The sequence below is a fragment of the Bos indicus x Bos taurus genome, chromosome 10, assembly GCF_003369695.1.
Source record: "Bos indicus x Bos taurus breed Angus x Brahman F1 hybrid chromosome 10, Bos_hybrid_MaternalHap_v2.0, whole genome shotgun sequence".
NCBI classification, from domain to species: Eukaryota; Metazoa; Chordata; class Mammalia; order Artiodactyla; family Bovidae; genus Bos; species Bos indicus x Bos taurus.
In genome coordinates this window covers 4,146,770-4,165,522 of record NC_040085.1, presented here as the reverse complement: position 1 = coordinate 4,165,522, position 18,753 = coordinate 4,146,770, and the positions used below count along the sequence as shown (strand labels likewise).

Below are 18,753 nucleotides of genomic sequence, written 5' to 3'. Positions count from 1 at the left end.
CAGGTTCAATCCCTCGGTTAGGAAGATCCCCTGGAGAAGGAAATACTGGAAACCCACTCCAGTATTCTCTCCTGGAGAATCCCATGGACAGAGGAGCCTGGCGAGCCAGACGCAACTGAAATGCTTTAGCGTACAGACACTGAGCGTATGAAACATGGTTCTAAAAGTCAGCACTATTCAGAAAGATATCTTTCAAGAAGTGTCATCTTGTCCACTCCAGTCTAGCCCCATTCCCATCTGCCCCTGTGGGTAACCAGTCTCATTATCTGACTTATTCTTTCTGTGTTTCTTTTTACACAAATGAACAGATAAGTCTGTTTTTTTATTCCCTCCCCTTTTTTCTTACACAAATGGTAACATACTCTAGTCACTCTTAACTCTTACACACTTTTTTTTTTTAATCTAAGGTATGTCCTGGAAATCACTCTGTCAGTTCATAGAGATCTTGTTCATTCTTTGTTTGGCTGTATACTACTTCATTGGTATGTGCGATAGTTTTTTTCAAACATACTCCTTTATATGGATATATAGGTTGTCTCCAGTATTCTGAGAGTACTGTAGTGCGTTTGTACATAGGTATTTTGTTATTGTTGGAGGTGTATCTATACGGTAGATGCTTAGAAGCAAGATTTCCAAGTGAGAAGGTCACACTGTCACATTCTTCTCCATAGTGGTTGTTGCTGCTTTTCCCTTGTATCATCAGCACGTGTGTGCCCATTTCTCACAGCCTCATCAACAAAATGTGTTCTCAGACTTCTTATCTTTTGGCAATATATGTTAGGTGAGAAACGATAGTTTTAATTGGTGTATCTCATATTATGAGTGAGATTAAACATCTTTCATAAGCTTAGAGGCCATTTCAGTATCTTTTTGTACCTGTATAGATTGTGTATTCAAGTCTTTAGCCCTTTTCTCTATAGATTTTTGATCCTTCTTTGAAAATTTTTCTAGAGTTCTTTATATATCTGCAATTATATGTTACAAATATTTCCTCCCAGTTTGTCAGTGTTTTCTGACTTTGCTTGAGATAGTGGTATTGTTTTATATAGTGTCAAATGTATCCTTCTTTTCTTTCATTGCTCTGTTGCTGCTGCTCAGTTGCTAAGTCATGTCCAGCACTTTGCAACCCCTTGTACTACAGTATACCAGGCTTCCCTGTCCTTCACCATCTCCTGGAGTTTACTCTTAATTCAAGGTGGATTTAGAAAAGGCAGATGAACCAGAGATCAAATTGCCAACATCTGTTGGGTCATAGAAAAAGAAAGAGAATTCCAGAAAAACACTACTGCTTCATTGCCTATGCTAAAGCCTTTGACTGTGTGGATCACAATAGACTGTGGAACGTTCTTAAAGAGATGAGAATACCAGGCCACCTTAAATGCCTCCGGAGAAACCTGTAGGCAATCAAGAAGCATCAGTTAGAACTGAACATAATGGACTGGTTCAAAATTAGGCAAAGAGTACATCAAGGCTGTATATGGTCACCCTGCTTATTTAACTTATATGCAAAGTTCATCATGGGAAATGCATGGCTGGATGAAGCACAAGATGGAATCAAGATTGTTGGGAGAAATATCAATAACCTCAGATATATAGATGACAGCACCCTTATGGCAGAAAGTGAAGAGGAACTAAACAGTCTCTTAATGAAGGTGAAAAAGGAGAGTTGAAAAGCTGGCTTAAAACCCAACATTGAAAAACATAAAGATCATGGCATCTGGTCCCATCACTTCATGGCAAATAGAAGGGGAAACAATGGAAACAGTGAGATTTTATTGTCTTGAGCTCCAAAATCACTGCAGATGATGACTGCAGCCATGAAATTAAAAGATGTTTGCTCCTTGGAAGAAAAACTGTGACAGACCTAGATAGCATATTAAAAAGCAGAGACATTACTTTGCTGTCAAATATCCATCTAGTCAAAGCTGTGGTTTTCCCATTAGTCATGTATAGATGTGAGAGTTGGACCATAAAGAAGACTGAGCATCGAAGAATTGATGCTTTTGAACTGTGATGTTGGAGAAGATTCTTGAGAGTCCCTTGGACTACAAGGAGATCCAACCAGTCAGTTCTAAAGGAAATCAGTCCTGAAAATTCACTGGAAGGACTGATGCTGAAGCTGAAGCTCCAATACTTTGGCCACCTGATGCAAAGAGCTGAGTCATTAGCTTGACTCAATGGACATGAGTTTGAGCAATCTCTGGGAGTTAGTGAAGGACAGGGAAGCCTAGTGTGCTGCAGTCCACGGGGTTGCAAAGAGTTGGATACGCGTGAACAACAACAACAACAACAACAACAACAACATATCCATTGAGTCGGTGATGCCATCCAACCGTCTCATCCTCTGTGGAGCGACTGAACAACAACAACATGTCCATTGAGTCAATGATGCCATCCACCCGTCTCATCCTCTGTGGATCGACTGAACAACAACAACATATCCATTGAGTCGGTGATGCCATCCACCCGTCTCATCCTCTGTGGAGCGACTGAACAACAACAACATGTCCATTGAGTCAATGATGCCATCCACCCGTCTCATCTCTGTGGAGCGACTGAACAACAACATGTCCATTGAGTCAATGATGCCATCCAACCGTCTCATCCTCTGTGGAGTGACTGAACAACAACAACATGGCATCATTGAGTTGGTGATGCCATCCAACCATCTCATCCTCTGTCGTCCCCTTCTCCTCCTGCCCTCAATCTTTCCCAGCATCAGAGTCTTCTCCAGTGAGTTGGCTCTTCGCATCAGGTGGCCAAAGTATTGGAGCCTCAGCTTCAGGATCAGTCCTTCCAATGAATATTCAGGGTTGATTTCCTTTGGGATTGACTGGTTTGATCTCCTTGAGTCCAAGGGACTCTCAAGAGTCATCTCCAGAACCACAGTTCAAAAGCATCAATTCTTCGGCACTCAGCCTTCTTTATGGTCCAACCCTTACATCCATACATGACTACTGGAAAAATTATGGCTTTGACTATACGGACCTTTGTCAGCAAAATGATATCTCTTCTTTTTAATATGCTGTCTAGGTTTGTCATAGCTTTTCTTCCAAGGAGGAAGTGTCTTTTAATTTCCTGACTGCTGTCACTGTTTGCAGTGATTTTGGAGCCCAAGAAAATAAAATCTGTCACTTGTTTCCATTATTTCCCCCTCTATTTAGCATGAAGTGATGGGACCGGATGCCATGATCTTAGTTTTTTGAATGTTAAGTTTTAAGCCAACTTTTTCACTCTCCTCTTTCACTTTCATCAAGAGGCTCTTTAGTTCCTCTTCACTTTCTGCCATAAAGGTGATGTCATCTACATATCTGAGGTTGTTGATATTTCTCCCAACAATCTTGATTCCATCTTGTGATTTATCCAGCCTGGCATTTCACATGATGTACTCTGCATATAAGTTAAATAAGCAGAGTGACAATATACACCCTTGACGTACTCCTTTCCCAATTTTGAACCAGTCTATTGTTCCATATGCGGTTCTAACTGCTGCTTCTTGACCTGCATACAGGTTTCTCTGGAGGCATTTAAGGTGGTCTGGTATTCTCATGTCGTTAAGAATTTTCCATAGTTTGTTGTGATCCACACAGTCAAAGGCTTTAGTATAGTTAAATGAAGCTGATTTATTTTTGCATTCTCTTGCTTTTTCTATGATCCAACAGATGTTGGCAATTTAATATTTGGTTCCTTTGCCTTTTTTGAATCTAGCTTGTACATCTGGAAGTTCTTGTTCATGTACTGTTGAAGTCTAACTTCAAAAATTTTGAGCATTATGTTGCTAGCCTGTGAAATGAGCCAATTGTGCGATAATTTGCACATTCTTTGGCATTGCCCTTCTTTGGGATTGGAATGAAAATTGACCGCTTCCATTTCTGGAGTGTGAAATCCTGGTTATTGCTCTGACTCTGTTCCACACTCAGATCATATAGGAATCCATCCATATTTCCTTTTAGTACTTCTGTGGTTTCATTTTTTACACTTAGATCTCTGATTCCCTTGGGGTTTGTCCTTTGTGTGTGGTGTGAGATACAGATCTAAGTTTATCCTTTTTCAAATGTCTGTCTTGTTATTTCTTTACCATTTATTTAAAATTTTATCTTCTTTTCCCAGAGATTTGAGATATTCAACTTCTGTGTGCATCTTGGTCTATATCTGGACGTTCTCTTCTGTCCTACTAAGTCACTCATATCTATTCCTGCTTCCTAGTACCGCACTGCTCTGCTCGTAGAGGCGTTACAGTATATTTTAATATTGAATAAGGTCAACCAGCCCTCATAGCTTTTCTTTTTCATCATTTTTCTAAATGTATTCTTAACATGTTTTTTCCATATGTATTTTAGTACCAATCTTGGTGTCAACAAAACACTTAGCTCTGTAAAAAAAATATCATTGGTATTGCTTAAAATTTAGAATGCTAGTTTAGCAGAAGTGATATCTTCATGAGGTTTCCATCCTATCCAAGAACAGAGGATGTCTTCTTACTTGTTCATGTCTACTTTTGTGTTTTTCAGGAACATTTTAAGACTTTCATCCTGTGAATTTGGAGTGTTTCTTGTTTGTTTGTAATTATTTTATCTTCTAATATACTATGGAAAATTAGGTTTTCTCTACCATTGTATCTTTTGATTATTGCTTATAAAATCAATGTATATGAAAGTTTTTGAATTCTGTTTGCTAATTTTATATCCTGCTACCATAGTAAATTATTTTATTGTTTGAACTAGTTTTGTCATTTATTTCATCTATTCACTAACAAATAATCTGCAAATAGAGATAATTTTACTTCTTTTTTTCTAGTTCTTAGGGCTCTGTTGATGTTTCTTGTTGAGTTACATCTGTTAAAAATACCAGTACAGTGTTAATAGTGGAGGTGACAGACTTATCTTGTCCTGATTTTAGTGGAAACGTTTCTAATACTTTTCCATTAGTTGAAATTTTGGCTTTACCAGTATCATATTATGAGAGTGGCTTATTCCCATTTTCTTGAGTGTTTCTACCAAGAAAGAGTTAACTTTTGTTAATAGCCTTTTTAGTACTAATGGAGATAATCATAATTTTTTCCCCAGATCCATTAATATAGTTTATTTTATTAATGAATTTTCTAAAACTGAACCACATTTGCATTCCTAAAATAAATACCACTTAGCTGTGGTGTATCATTTTCTTAATGTGGTGTCAGATTTTAGTTCCCTGTTATTTATAGTTTTTACTTGATATTCATTTGTAATATTGGTCTGTAACTTTCCTTTTTCAGGTGGGGGCTGAATTTATACGATTTGGGTGTCAAGGTTATACTAGCTTCATAAGATAATTTGGATGCTTTCTTTATTTTCTTATGCTCTGGAATAATTTTATGTCATATTGGAATTATCTAGTCTTTGAAAGTTTAAGAGAACCCCCGTTTGAAACTGTCTGGGCCTGGAGCTTTTTTAATTCCTTGATTACTCTCTATTTCCTCTGCAGATATTGGCCTGTGTAAGTTTTTCATCTGCGTTTTCAGATGTTCAATGGAAACTCTTATACTTTCTTATTGTATATAGTTCTTTATCCTTGTCTTTCTTAAGTTTAGTAATAGTATGTCTATTTTAGACTTCCCTGGTGGCTCAGTTGGTAAAGAGTCTGCCTGCAGTGCGGGAGACCTGAGTTCAATCCCTGGGTTCAAAAGATCCCCTGGAGAAGGAAATAGCAACCCACTCCAGTATTCTTGCCTGAAGAATTAGATGGACAGAGGAGCCCGGGGGGCTGCAGTCCGTGGGGTCAGAAAGAGTCAGACACAACTGAGCAACTAACACTTTCACTTTCGTGTCTGTTTTAAGTTTTTTGAAAAATGAAATTCTGACTTATTAATCAGTGTTACTATTTTTCTGTCTTTTACCTAATGAATTTTTAGTCCTCTGTTTATTATTCCTGCTTTGATTTACTTTTTAATTTTTTTCTAGCATTTTGAAAGGGGAATTTAATTCCTTTGTTTTCATTTTTATTTATTTGTGTTTAAAACTATAGATTTCCTCTGATCATTGCTTTAATTTGTCCCATAAATTATGACAGTATTTTCATTGTCATTATGTCTTAAAATTCTGTAATTTGGTCTTCCCTTTCATGCTGGAAATGTTTAAAGGAACATGTTTTATTATCCTGGTGGAAGGGTCTTTTAATTTTATGATTTAGTTTTACTGCATTGTAATTACAAGGGTTTGTTTATGTAATTTCTGCTTTACATAATTTACCACTTTTTTAATGTAATCTGGCATATGATCAACTCGTGAATGCTCTTTATTGATTTTGTAATTTAAGCCTTCTATATCCTTACCATTTTTTGGTTCCTCTTGATCTGTCCTATATTGAGAGGAGCATATTAACAAGTCTTTTCAGTGTATTTTTTTCTATGTATCCTTACAGCTCCTGTAGTTTCTACTTTATAAAGATGGGTACTTGTTTCTTGGTACATAAACATAATTGTTGCGTCTTCATTGTGTTACGGCTTTTAGCACTGAAGGCATCTTTCTTTGCTGCTTTTTCTATGGCTGTCACAATGCCTGCCTGGTATACCTTTGCTCATGTTATTATTTTTGGACTTTCTAAATGAATTTCCCAGTGGAAGGACCTTTTATTTTAGGATTAGCTATCCCCCGGGGTCTCTTTCTCTTCTTATTTTTTTAAGGGTCTCTTATTTTTTTAACTTGTGGTGATCTGAGTCTTCCCTGCTGTGCACAGGCTTTCTCAGGTCGTGGCGAGCAAGGGCTCCTCTGCTGTTGGGCGCAGGCGCTCAGCACGTGGGCGCAGTAACTGTGGCACGTGGGCTCAGGAGGTACAGCTCGCCGGCTGCAGAGCACAGGCTCAGCAGCTGTGGTGCAGGGGCTTCTTGGTGGAATCTTCCCAGACCAGGAATTGAGGCAGATTCCTGTCCACCTGGTGGCTCGGAGGTTAAAGCATCTGCCCATAATGCGGGAGACCTGGGTTTCATCCCTGGGTCGGGAAGATCCCCTGGAGAAGAAAATGGCAACGCACTCCAGTACTCTTGCCTGGAGAATCCCATGGACAGAGGAACCTGGCGGGCTACAGTCCATGGGGTCACAAAGAGTCGGACGTGACTGAGTGACTTCATTTCTTCTTCCTGTCCACCATACTGCCAGAGAAGTCCCCTTTTTGCTGCTTTTACCCTCTCTCCCCAGAAACCCTGCCTCTCCAGGTTGCCTCCTCAGGCCCTGTGTACACTGAGGCTGCCTCGTGGAGGCTGCTCTGGTCCACCAGGACTTTTGTTTTCTACCAGCATCTTGGCACTTTGAGTGGCCTTTCTCCTTCTTTGGGTTATTAGAGTTGTCTTGGGTGTTCATTCTCCTCTTCCCTCTTCTGTGTTTCCCCCTCAACCCTGCTTTGCCCTCTGCAAAGAGTTAGAGTAAGAACTTGAGAAGTATCTCCATGAGAAGTTGGTGCTTATATCTCCTAGGTATAGGTAACTGTACATTTGCAGTTGGAGAAGGCAATGGCAACCCACTCCAGTACTCTTGCCCGGAGAATCCCATGGACAGAGGAGCCTTGTGGGCTGTAGCCCACGGGGTCACAAAGAGTCGGACACGACTGAGAGACTTTCCTTCTCAGAGCCTAGTTACCTGGAAGACATCTCAGTAAATAATTGTTGAGTAACTCTTCTTCAAAATATGTGTGTCTTTTAGTCATTTTTCTGTTAAATTATTAATACTTATTTTGATGATCTGTGTATGATCATGTTTGATCTCTGTGAAGCTTAATAATCTAATTGGACAGTAATATATCTAGTAAGAGTTTAAGATGTGAATCAGATATCAATAAAGACAAATTTTGTAGCTTTTACTTAGATTAAATGATGCACGATTCAAATTTACAGAAAATGAACCTGACCTGGTCCCATTGATGGCGGTAATAATTGTTTAATTTTTTAATCACTCAAGTGTTGTAGGCTCCATATCTAACAAATACTGAGCATGACCTTCTGTCCACTAGCATTTTATACTTTCAGTTATTGCCTTCGAAAGCACTCAAAGGGATTTAGCAAGTTCTGGCCTCAGTGTTTTATCAGTGCTTTATCTTGGTGCCCTGACACATACTCACATATCAGTTAAAGAAGAAAGGGAAATAGGAGCACAAAAATCATAATAAGCAGAAGAATGAGTTGCGAGGGGGAGTGAAAGTTACGAAGAAGGGCTGGAAAGTATAGACAGAAGATAGAACTGGGACATGCCACCAACCAGGTTGCTTCATCCTGATCTTACATTGTCTGTTCTTCCTCTGGGATCTTATTCTCTGCCTCAGAATAGACCACAGCACCAACAGCATCATGTTGGATCCCTTTTGTTATAGGCCTGGTGAAATTCCTTCAATCGGAGAAATGGCTTAGAGCACAAGAGTCCTGGAAAAGAACAGTGCAGTTTTAATAGCTGGGGGAGTTTGGTGTTTTGCTTGCTTCCACTGAAAATGTTTGGCTGTTTCATTGATTGGCAAGGAGAACAAAGAAGCCTTTCACTTTTTAAGGATGGCTTTAGAGGGCAAACTGGGCGATGCCTGGTAAAGTGGGTGTTTTCTCGTGAATGATATTTGGTCTATTTTTACAGTTGGAAACATTCTGATCTTAAGCTTCTTGTTTGAGCAGGTCAGAGAGCGTGCTGTGGAATTCTTACATTTGATCCCAGGGTCTGTTTACTCCCCTATGGTTGAGACTTCATGAACTTGGCTTCTGAATTTATAAATATCTTATTGGTTTCAGAATCAGCTGTCAGTTTACTTATCTTCACCTTGTAGGTGATTTGAAGGGAAAAGATTAGAAACCTGGTTAACATCTAATAATAAATACTTTAGACTAGAAATCTCTAAGGTCTTTCTTTAAAAGTCGTTACAGCCGCACTATCCCTCTTTTTATATTTTCCCAGGCTCTTGCGACTTATCTGTGGTGTCTTTGCTTGAGGCTTGCTCTTGGTTAAACATGTGAATGTTTTTTTGTGCTGGGAATGCTAACTCAATGGTTCCTTTCCTATATGTATTCAAATCAGTTTTCCAGTTATTTTTCTTAGAATTTAAGTTTGCAGGCATTGTAGGATGAGTGGATTTTGGAAAGAAGTGTACGTAGCCCCAACAACCAGAGGGTTTCCTGTTTTCTGTGTGCTCTTTTGTTCCCGTCATTCACCTTCACACACACAGCTTTGCCTCCTTGTCGTTAGTGCACTGCTTCAAATTCCGTTATTTTCGTTTAACATGTACCAGATGCTTTAAGTAATTGTTTAAAAATCTACTATCCTTTAGATATAGTATATAGTAACTTATAAATCATTTGTAAGTACGCCAGGAATTCTGGCATTTGTTTTTAAAGTTTAAAAAATTTTTGTTGTCATGAACCTTTGGCTTTCCTTTTGGCGTTGTTTTCTTCCCTTAATCCTCAGTATACTGGAGTTGCTTTTGTCTAATTCTCTTACATGTACAGGTATTCACTACAGTTTTTAACAGGTGAGCTATGTTCTCTACCATACACATTCATTTGATACTGAGGTGAAACGAAGCATAATTAACATATTCAGAGGATCCTAAAACTTATTTGAGAGAGTCATCTTTCTCCAGCATTGCCAAGAAAGAGAAAAAATTAATTTGTCTTTTTTTTCTGCCTGCTTTCACTTGAGATTGCTAACAGTGGTGTGTGAGGAGAAGGAGGTGGGCACAAATAGAAATGAGACGTACCCAATCCGCAAAATGGGTCAGCAGCCCCACCTTGGTATTTGAAGTACTTAGACTAACGTTGCCTTCATGAAGCAGGCAGGAGGAAATTTGTGCTCAGGGACAGATGGATTCATGAGCAGCCAGTCAGTAAAACTACATGGATTTCTTAGATGGCACAATCTGAAAACCTCCTTACATTGTGTTGAGATTCAGAAGCCCATCCTGATTATCAAACTGCATGGACTTATCACAGTATTCTAATAATAAAAGTTATATTGTTTCTTAAATCTTCAACTGACACACATATATATATATCACACTTTTGTTTCTAAAGGAAGTAGAAATTCGGAACAAAGACCTGGAGGGACAACTGTCTGACTTAGAGCAACGTCTGGAGAAAAGTCAGAATGAACAAGAAGCTTTTCGCAATAACCTGAAGACCCTGTTAGAAATCCTTGATGGAAAAATCTTTGAACTAACAGAATTACGAGATAACTTGGCCAAGCTACTAGAACGCAGCTAAGGAAAGTTAAATTTCAGTGCCAATTGATTAAAAAAGATACTGTCTCTCTTCATAGGATTGTTTGGGCTCCACATCAAGATTGCACAAAAAAAATTTGAATATCTCTTCTCCACGAGGAGGATCTTTTGAAAATTGGAATTGTATATTTCAGTGTAAATTTTAGAATTCAGCTTGTAGCTAGTTGGGGAAAAAAAAAAAGAGATGAAAAACTTGAACTACAAATTACCTCCATGTATATTATTGGCCATAGTTAACTAGAAAGTTATAAATAGACACTTAATGCAATCCTTTTTTCTGATAGTAGCCAATGGGAGAATTAACAAATGTCTGGGTCACATCCCCCTTTTTGTGTTCAACACAGTGAAGGTTATCTGCTTTTTAAATTAATTTATTTATGATATCTAAAGCTGTGTTTTGTGCAAAAACTTAGTGATGAAAGCCCTGTCTTTTGTTGTAATCTGAATAATTTCTCAGGATATTTTTGCACTGCCAAAGGCAGTGCCATTACCAATTAATTCTTGCCAGGAGTGAAAGAGAGCTGCATCTTTAATTGAAACATACTATAACTGGGTGTATAGAGTTCTTCCCTTTTTTTATACTGGAAGATATTTCACTCTGGTGACCGCTCTGATACACTCTGGTGTTCTCTAATCTTATCTGCTGTATAGTTTACTTTTCCATATCGATTCCATGTATTTATGAAAAGATACTGTCTCCCATTTTATTACACATTTTAAAGCCAACTAATGAAGGCAGCTGAGTCCCTCCAAAATTTTTCTTTTTAAATTTCTAATAAATTTGACACACAGTACTGAAACATAGCAGCCCGTCACTGACGGTCTGGTCTAGCAATGTTAAGTATATTTACAGAATATGCAGTTACATTTATTTATATATTTTGCAAGAAATCTTTTCTGAATGATTAATGCATTTCAATTTACAAATACTAATGGTTGTTGGGGAACTGTTTATTATAGATCATTTTAAGGTGTATAGCTATTTTAAAGGCGATCCATTTCCATCAAGCAGCCAATCAGAGGACTATTGGGATTGGAGCCGTTTACTCTGTCTGGGTCTTCACACCAACCACATCTCTAGTCAATCCTCATAAGGCAATATTCTAAACTGTTAACTAGGCATTTCAAAAGAGGAATTCAATTCAGTGGGCTCTCCTCAGTGAACAGGTTTTAATGTTATTTTGATGTAATTTTAAAGGACTTTTAGCAAACATGCATTTCTTTATATATTTCTTTTAAGGAGCTATTTTAAAAAGTAAGTCAAGTGCTGTCTAGTCTGCTTATGGAGTAAGAATTGCATCAGAGTCCATATATTCTTGCTGTACAATGCTTGTGATGTTGAGGAGGGTTCTTTTTTAAAGTGTATGCTTGAGTATCGACTCCATGGAGTCTACAAATGCACTGACTTTTTGTTTGTACCCCCAAACAATTGAATTGTTAAGTACAAAATTAAGCTGATTAATCAATTTGTAACCATTTTTTCACTCACACAGCTACTCAACACCAGACAATTTTGTTTTATATATGTATGTGTATGTATATAAATACATACATATTAATTTATATTAGAGTGAAAAATAAATGGTTTGTTTCTAAAGTTAGTTTCTAAAGTGAGTTTTCAGGTGTCTCTGAAAAGTTTTTATCAGACACTTAATCATCATGTATTATATGTGCTATAATATCATGTATCTCCATCTATTTTAGGGTATTTTCCTCACCTATTTCTTGTAGGGAGGATAATTTAGGTACACAAGCTCAGAGCCATTTCTCTGATAAATCAGGTAATAAAATTTATTTGATTGATGGAATTTTGAAGTAGATGTGACTTTATCCATCAGTTTCTGAGTACAGAGCACCGTATTTTAATTTAAATAGGGGATTTAACACTAGGGATCAGGGAATTTAGTTATGAAGAGTTAAAAAAATTAAAGAAAAAAAAACAGTATTAGCTATTGAAATGGTAAGTGAATTATTTTAATGATGTAATAAGATATTTTTAAATTTTGACATAGTTCTCATTTAATGGGAAAATAAGTCACCAAAATGTCTCCACTTGAATTGTATTGATATATGAGACATGTGTGTAATTCAATATATACATATACTCATATGTATATACAGAAAATTATTTTTAATATTTTCCTACTGATATGAAATTTAAAATTGGAAATTTTGTGAGTTTTTTCCTTTCCAATAGAGTCTACTTTTTTTCTTTTTTTAGTGATTTCAACAATTTCTTGAGGGCTGCACCTTTAAATTCCCAGATTGTCTTTGGACATGTATAGTATATGGGATAAGGTGGACACAAATGCACATATAAATAAAATCTTATTAAGACTATTTTAAACACTCATTTACAGTAGGAGAGTACCTAGAGATCATCATCTACAAGTCATAATTAGGCCGTGTGCCTACTGTCATTTTCTCCATTTCTGTATTATATAAATAAAAGTTTGCATATTAAAATTTGATTTTTTTCCCAGAGACAAATATTATATAATGTATCTATATTTAGATCAAACTGTGGTAATATATTTATCAGAAAATAATGTTGGGGGGCTATAGCCTGAACATGTGGACTGGAAGTGACGCAGGGAGGGAGAGCAGAGATTGATCCCATTGTGTATAAGTTATTATATGATGACTGAATTCTTGTACAAAAAAACAACTGAAAAAAAGAAAAACAAAAATACAGTTTTTATTTTGAAATACCTTTGTTGTTCTCTGAAGAATGTACTTTATCTTTTTCTCCTTCAGTCTTTTACAGATGTTTTTAAAGAAGCATTTAAGTAACGGCAGCATTTACTTAAATCTTACAGGTGCTACTGGATTTTGCATTAGTATGTTACGTTGTGAAATCCTAACTTTGACATAAAAGGTTTTATAAGTATTTCCCTGCCTGGAAAATTAGTTTTTGTTTCTCCTCTCTCTTTTTCCTCTCTTTTTCCCTCCCTCTTTCTTCCTGCAGATTACAAAAGGCCATGAAGTTGCACCCCTTCTGTCCCTATGGGAGAACTCCAGCATCGCCATAGATTTAATGTTTTGCTGTCATTGAACGATTGAGAAGCAGTTAGAGGAAAAACTTACACCATTTTTTCAAGTGGAACTAAAAGAGACTCTCACAACTGAACCACCGCCACCTTTTAAAACTCATTTGTCTGCCTTGTTAAAATTAAATGTGTTCTTCCGCATGCGTGCTCCAGCCTTCCGTGTCTTACGTAACCCTGGAGTGTGTTCGGCCGCTCTCTCCTTTCTGCCTCTCTGACAGCTCTGGATCGGGAGGCGAGACGGAGGGAATACTTGTTTGGTGGCAGTGGTTTATTGTCTTTCTTATTTATAGAAATCCTTTTGTTTGATATCAAATGACTTTAACATCCTGATATTGTGATTGAAGCCATGAAATAGTCTTCATTGAAATTTTCTCTTCTGGATTCTTAGCATTGTTCCTTTATCCTTTGTGAAGTCAATTAATTTATATAAATCTTAAAGAGGAAAACTTTCAGGTAAGAAGTGGTTGAGAATGACACATGTAAGAAAAACATTTCTCCAGTAAGATACTATGCTATAATCAGTATTTGCTGTAAAGATAATTTTCATGTGAGAAAACATTTTAAAAATTGCTAGAAAGGGATCATTTTGGAATGGAAACAGATTTATCGTTCACCTTACTCTAAATTGTGTGAATGTATTTTTTAATAATATTCATGTTAAATTGGACCTTACCTTTTTTTTTAGCCTTTTATTTTGTACTGGAGTATAGTCAATTGGACCTTTAATTTTTATGGCAGTTTTTCTCTGTGGGAAACTGATGTATCGTTGTCACAGAAATAAGCATAGTTAATGAATTGAAGAAATGAATGTTTTTCTCTTTTTGTTTATATATTGTAAAATAGCTTCAAATAACTAACAATTTTACTCAAGAAAAGACTTGATCAGCACTACACTGCCACGTGATTTCTGCTTAGTATACTAGATAAAAAAGAACGGAGTTGTTTTTACCAAAAACAGGTGATCCAGGGAGAGAAATTGCACCCAGAATAGGAAAAGGCCATAAGCTCCCAATAGATTTCTAGTCAATTCATTCATCTCTGTAAGTACCCTTTTTATCTTTTAGATTAAAGCACACATTCCAGAGGATACCAGGAGAGTATGGGGAGAGGAGAGGATATTTTTTGTGAAACCAGGACCAGCCAAAGAGTAGGAGCATAATGCCCTCCGTTTTAATCTGAGACACATCAGGATAGCCAGAGTAATGTAAAGTGCTATTTCCTACCTTGCTGCTGCTTTTAACTAAACAATTTGGGATTGCCCTAATGAATTTCAGAGGCTTTCAAAAGATCCTCTCATTTTTGCCTGTCAGGATTTATAACCTAATATGATACATCACGTTCAGAACTCAGCATTCTGTGGCATTCTGACCTACTTTGTCAATTATTTTCACGTCAGATTTACCCAGGGACAGAAAGATTACTCTGCTTTCTCCTAATAAAACCAAATTAAGTGACAATGGGTGCCTAGTAAATGCAAAATTAAGCCCATTCTGTAATATAGAGAAATTTTTCTGTTTTTAGAAAAATTTCTTCTGTGGGTATTTTTTCTAGCTACATTCATTATTTTATCTTGTTGTCTGTGTTTTATAACTATGTTACTATATATGCATAAATATATAGTAAGTCATATCTATATGACTTGTATATATGACTTTTTGGGTTATTATACCTTAAGTGGAATGACTGTTTCAGAAAACAGGGCTAGAAGTAAATGTTTTCTCAACAACTTCAATATGAAAGCAAATAGAAATAGGTGTTTGTTGAATATCTGCTGTGTGACAGGCACTGCACTAACTGTTTGATATTCATTTCTGCATATAGGGTCCCTGCCAGGGGTGTTCCTTTGGAGGGGGGATGCAGGGGAAAGGCCCAAATGATTGCACCTGCTGTGTTCCCCAGCAGTCAGTCTGGCTATCCTGTCCACTGTCGAAGGTGGAGATCTTGTTCATGTTGCTGGTACAGTTTTCCCCTCGAGCTTGCCTGCCTTACCTCTCTATAATATCTCTGTTAGGACACTTCCTAACTATAAATCTTGTATTTGCTTTTCTTGAACTTCTTCCTGCAGCCTCCTTTGGTGTTCACAACGCCTGTCAGTCAGTTGCAGGTCATACTTTGTGAGTGTCATATTTAGCAGTATGTTTTACTCTCCAGTTTTTTTAATTTATAGACTTCAGATAATCCAAGGAAAGTAACTTTCATATGCAGAATTTCAGTCTGTAAAATTTAAGTAGCAAACTACTTATGAAGGTCTTGGGGAGACAAATTACGTGATAAAGTTCCTAGCAAAATAAGTTGTAAACCTGTAAAACTCCTCCCCCAACACTAAATTAGTAGCTAAGCAGGATGTGGGTTTTGCAGTCAGCACTGGGGAACTTTGTGGCCAGTTCTGGTTCCACAGAAGTTAAAGCTTCTTCAGGTTGATCAAGACATTCCATCAGCCACAAAAGTAACTCATGGCCCTGGGTACTTTAGATGGGGGATAGCCCTCATATAAAGGAATCCTGTATTGTGTCTTTTTTGCATCTGACTTAATGTTTTCAAAGTTTCCATGCTGTGGCTTGTATCAGAATTTCATTCCCTTTCAATGCTGAGTAATATTCCATTGTATGGCTATACCACATTTTGTTTATCCATTTATCTTTTGATGGATCCTTGGACCAGTTCCACCTTTTGGCATTTGTGAGTAATTCTACAATGAATATTCATACACAAGTATTTGAGCCATGCTTTCATTTCTTTGAATATATACCTAGGAGTGGAATTGCTGGATCATACAGTAACTCTATCTTTAATCTTTTAATAAAGGGTTGAGTTTGAACTAGAATAATTTAAAAGTCTTATGGAGCAAGGTGCCATCTCATTGGGAAATCACAGTTGTGGGGTTAGTATTTGTTAACAGACCTGTAAGTGATCCATTGGCCTCTTAAGTTGTGCCTTCAACTCTCTTAAACCTAAAACATAAATAATCTAAAACATCTGTTAAGCACCTGCTCTATTCCAGGAATAGAAACGCAAGGAGAGATGCTTGTCCTTTGGTGCAGAACACAGTTCACAGAGCATAAATGCTATGATAGAGAGGAGCCCTAGTATGAGGGGGACCAGAGGGAAGAAGAGTCAAGAAATCTTTCCCAGAAGAGGTGATCCCCAACCGAGTTTTGGTGGAGGAGTGGGGGCTAGCTAGTGTAAGAAGGGGTGTGAGGGAATTGTCGAGAGTGTGGCATGTGCAAAGACTTGGATGGATGAAAGCATTGAGGCATTCAGAAAATTAGAATGCGTTCATATACTGACACATAGGGTGTTAGGGAAGGGTGTATGGCAAAAGATAGCGATTGAAGAGTAGGCAAAGGGTAGATCAGGAAAGACTTTTTAAGCACATGAAAGATTTGGGTTTTATTCTGTAATAATCTGGAGATATTGAAGGATTATTTTTGTAGAGAAGTAATGTAGTGTTAAAATACATGGTTTAAAAATCTGGGTATTGAGACTCCCCTTGGTGGTCCAGTGGTTAACTCTGTGCTTCCATTACAGGGGGCATGGGTTCGATCCCTGGTTGGGGAACTAAGATCCCACATGCTACATGGCATGACCAAAGAAAGAAAATAGAGTCTAGATAGCTCTAGAGATCACAGTAGTCTCTGTTAAGAGGCTCCATTATGTGGCTCTGCTGGAATAGAGAAGTTGAAATGGATTCAGAGAGTATTTGGGAGATAGAATGAGTACGGCTTCTTGGTAGAATCAGTAGATGGCAAAAAAAAAAAAAAAAAAAAGGAGAATACAGGCTGATTCCTAGCTCTCTTGAGTTGGACAACCAGGTGAACAATCCTATTTACTGAGACAGTGAATTCAAGATGGGGAATGGCTTAGTTTTGCTGAAGGCAAGACAAAACAAGATGAATGATGGGTTAGATCTGTTTTAAGTGTAAGATACCTGTGGAATATCTGAGTGGAAATATGATTCTAGTTGGGGCTTAGGAGAAAAATTGATGAGCTGGAGATAAGCTATTTGAGGATTGTCAGCATATGTAATTATAACTGAGGGCATGGAAAATGGGGTGATTACAAGATGAAAATGTTACTTTGGGCCAGGTGTAAGACAAGAGCTTGGAAAGAAACAGAAGGAATGACCAAGAGTGCTGAGTAGATGGCCAGAGCGGGGGACTCGTGGAAGCCCAGGGTGGAGTTTCAGAAAGCCAGGTTTCACATGAGGTTCAAAACGCTGACATATCAACTCTTGCCTTGAGCCAATGATATTCCAAGTATGTTCTGCTGAGACCTTTCGTTAATATTTGCTTGATACATTTTAACATAAAATTAAAAATGAACAAACTCAGATATGCAGTTTATAACCTTCTAAAACGTTGAAATCTGGCAAACATCTGCACCAGGTTAACTGTTTTTGTGCAGATGCCAACATAAACATAAGCATAAACATATCTCTGGTAAACTGAAGAGCATCTTGGTATTTCAAGGTGAACTATTAAAGAACCACTACCATTTCTTAATGTGAATCAGAAATTTCTCAAAACTGTGCAACCGAAACAAAATATAGAAATAGGATCAACATACGATAATATCTGTCTTCTGTAAACCTCAAATGCTGTTTATGAAAATAGCTTCACTTTTCTTATTGACGTATTATTAAATTAAATGCTACATACCATTCTGTTAATATATTGGTTTTCCATGAAGCTGTCATTTCTAAAAAGCTATAGGGATGGGGAGGGGGGGTCACTCTTTCCAAGTAGAACTTGGCTTATTACCTTTTCTGTGGCTGAGCCGCCTCTCCTCAAAGTCAAGTTCTAGAAGCTTGAGTGTATTACATGTATCTTTTTTAAATGTGTTATTTTGATATTGAATTCACCACTAGGACCAGATGGCATTTGTGTTTTCATTGCTGTAGAAAGTTTAGAGAGTTAATATTTCTGTTAATCTTAAATGATCCTTACTCTTTTTCATATTGATTCATAAACAGGTCACTGTATACAAATTATCTCTGGTATAAATGATCTCAAACGAGGACAACAACAACAAAATATTCTCTGTACTTGGTTTTAGAATGCTGTATGGTATATTTGATTTTTATTTCTAGTTTGAGTTAAAATTAGCTTGAATTCCTTGAGTAGACATGACTTGCACTACTTAGGCAACAAATTAGAGCATGTTAGATATTCCAGGAAGAAAAGAGGAGCTTCTGGTTTTCAAATTTGGCTCCAACTAATCCATAAAATTTGCAAATCACTTGTGAATTGTCAAATAAACTCTTCCTTTTAAACCACTTTTGTTCATATTGTTCTTATGTAGTGATTAGTCCTGGTCTCCTTTGGCAGAGCCTTTATTTTAGATTATGTCCTGTGCATTAAAATCCCGGGTTATATATAATATACGGAACATCACTGTCTATGGCACACGTCCTTCTCACAGCAGCTCACAACCAGTTTTCACAGCAGTGTTGTGACTTCAGTGTTCTTGTTATCCCCATTTT

The 18,753-nt window shown here is 37.3% G+C and overlaps 1 protein-coding gene across 2 annotated transcripts in view; it reads left to right on the top strand.

The window, feature by feature from the left end:
* HOMER1 (homer scaffold protein 1) overlaps window positions 1–18,546 on the top strand; it is a 139,268-nt gene extending 120,722 nt beyond the window's left edge. The window contains exon 9 of one of the 2 annotated variants that reach the window (XM_027552948.1): window positions 13,190–18,546. In XM_027552948.1, coding sequence (XP_027408749.1) covers window positions 13,190–13,276 — 87 coding nt within the window. In that variant the 3' untranslated portion in view covers window positions 13,277–18,546. Of the gene's footprint in view, window positions 1–10,015; window positions 13,112–13,189 lie in introns of those variants that run through there. The other variant, XM_027552947.1, reaches the window with a different exon arrangement.
* The last annotated feature ends 207 nt before the right edge of the window (window positions 18,547–18,753 follow it).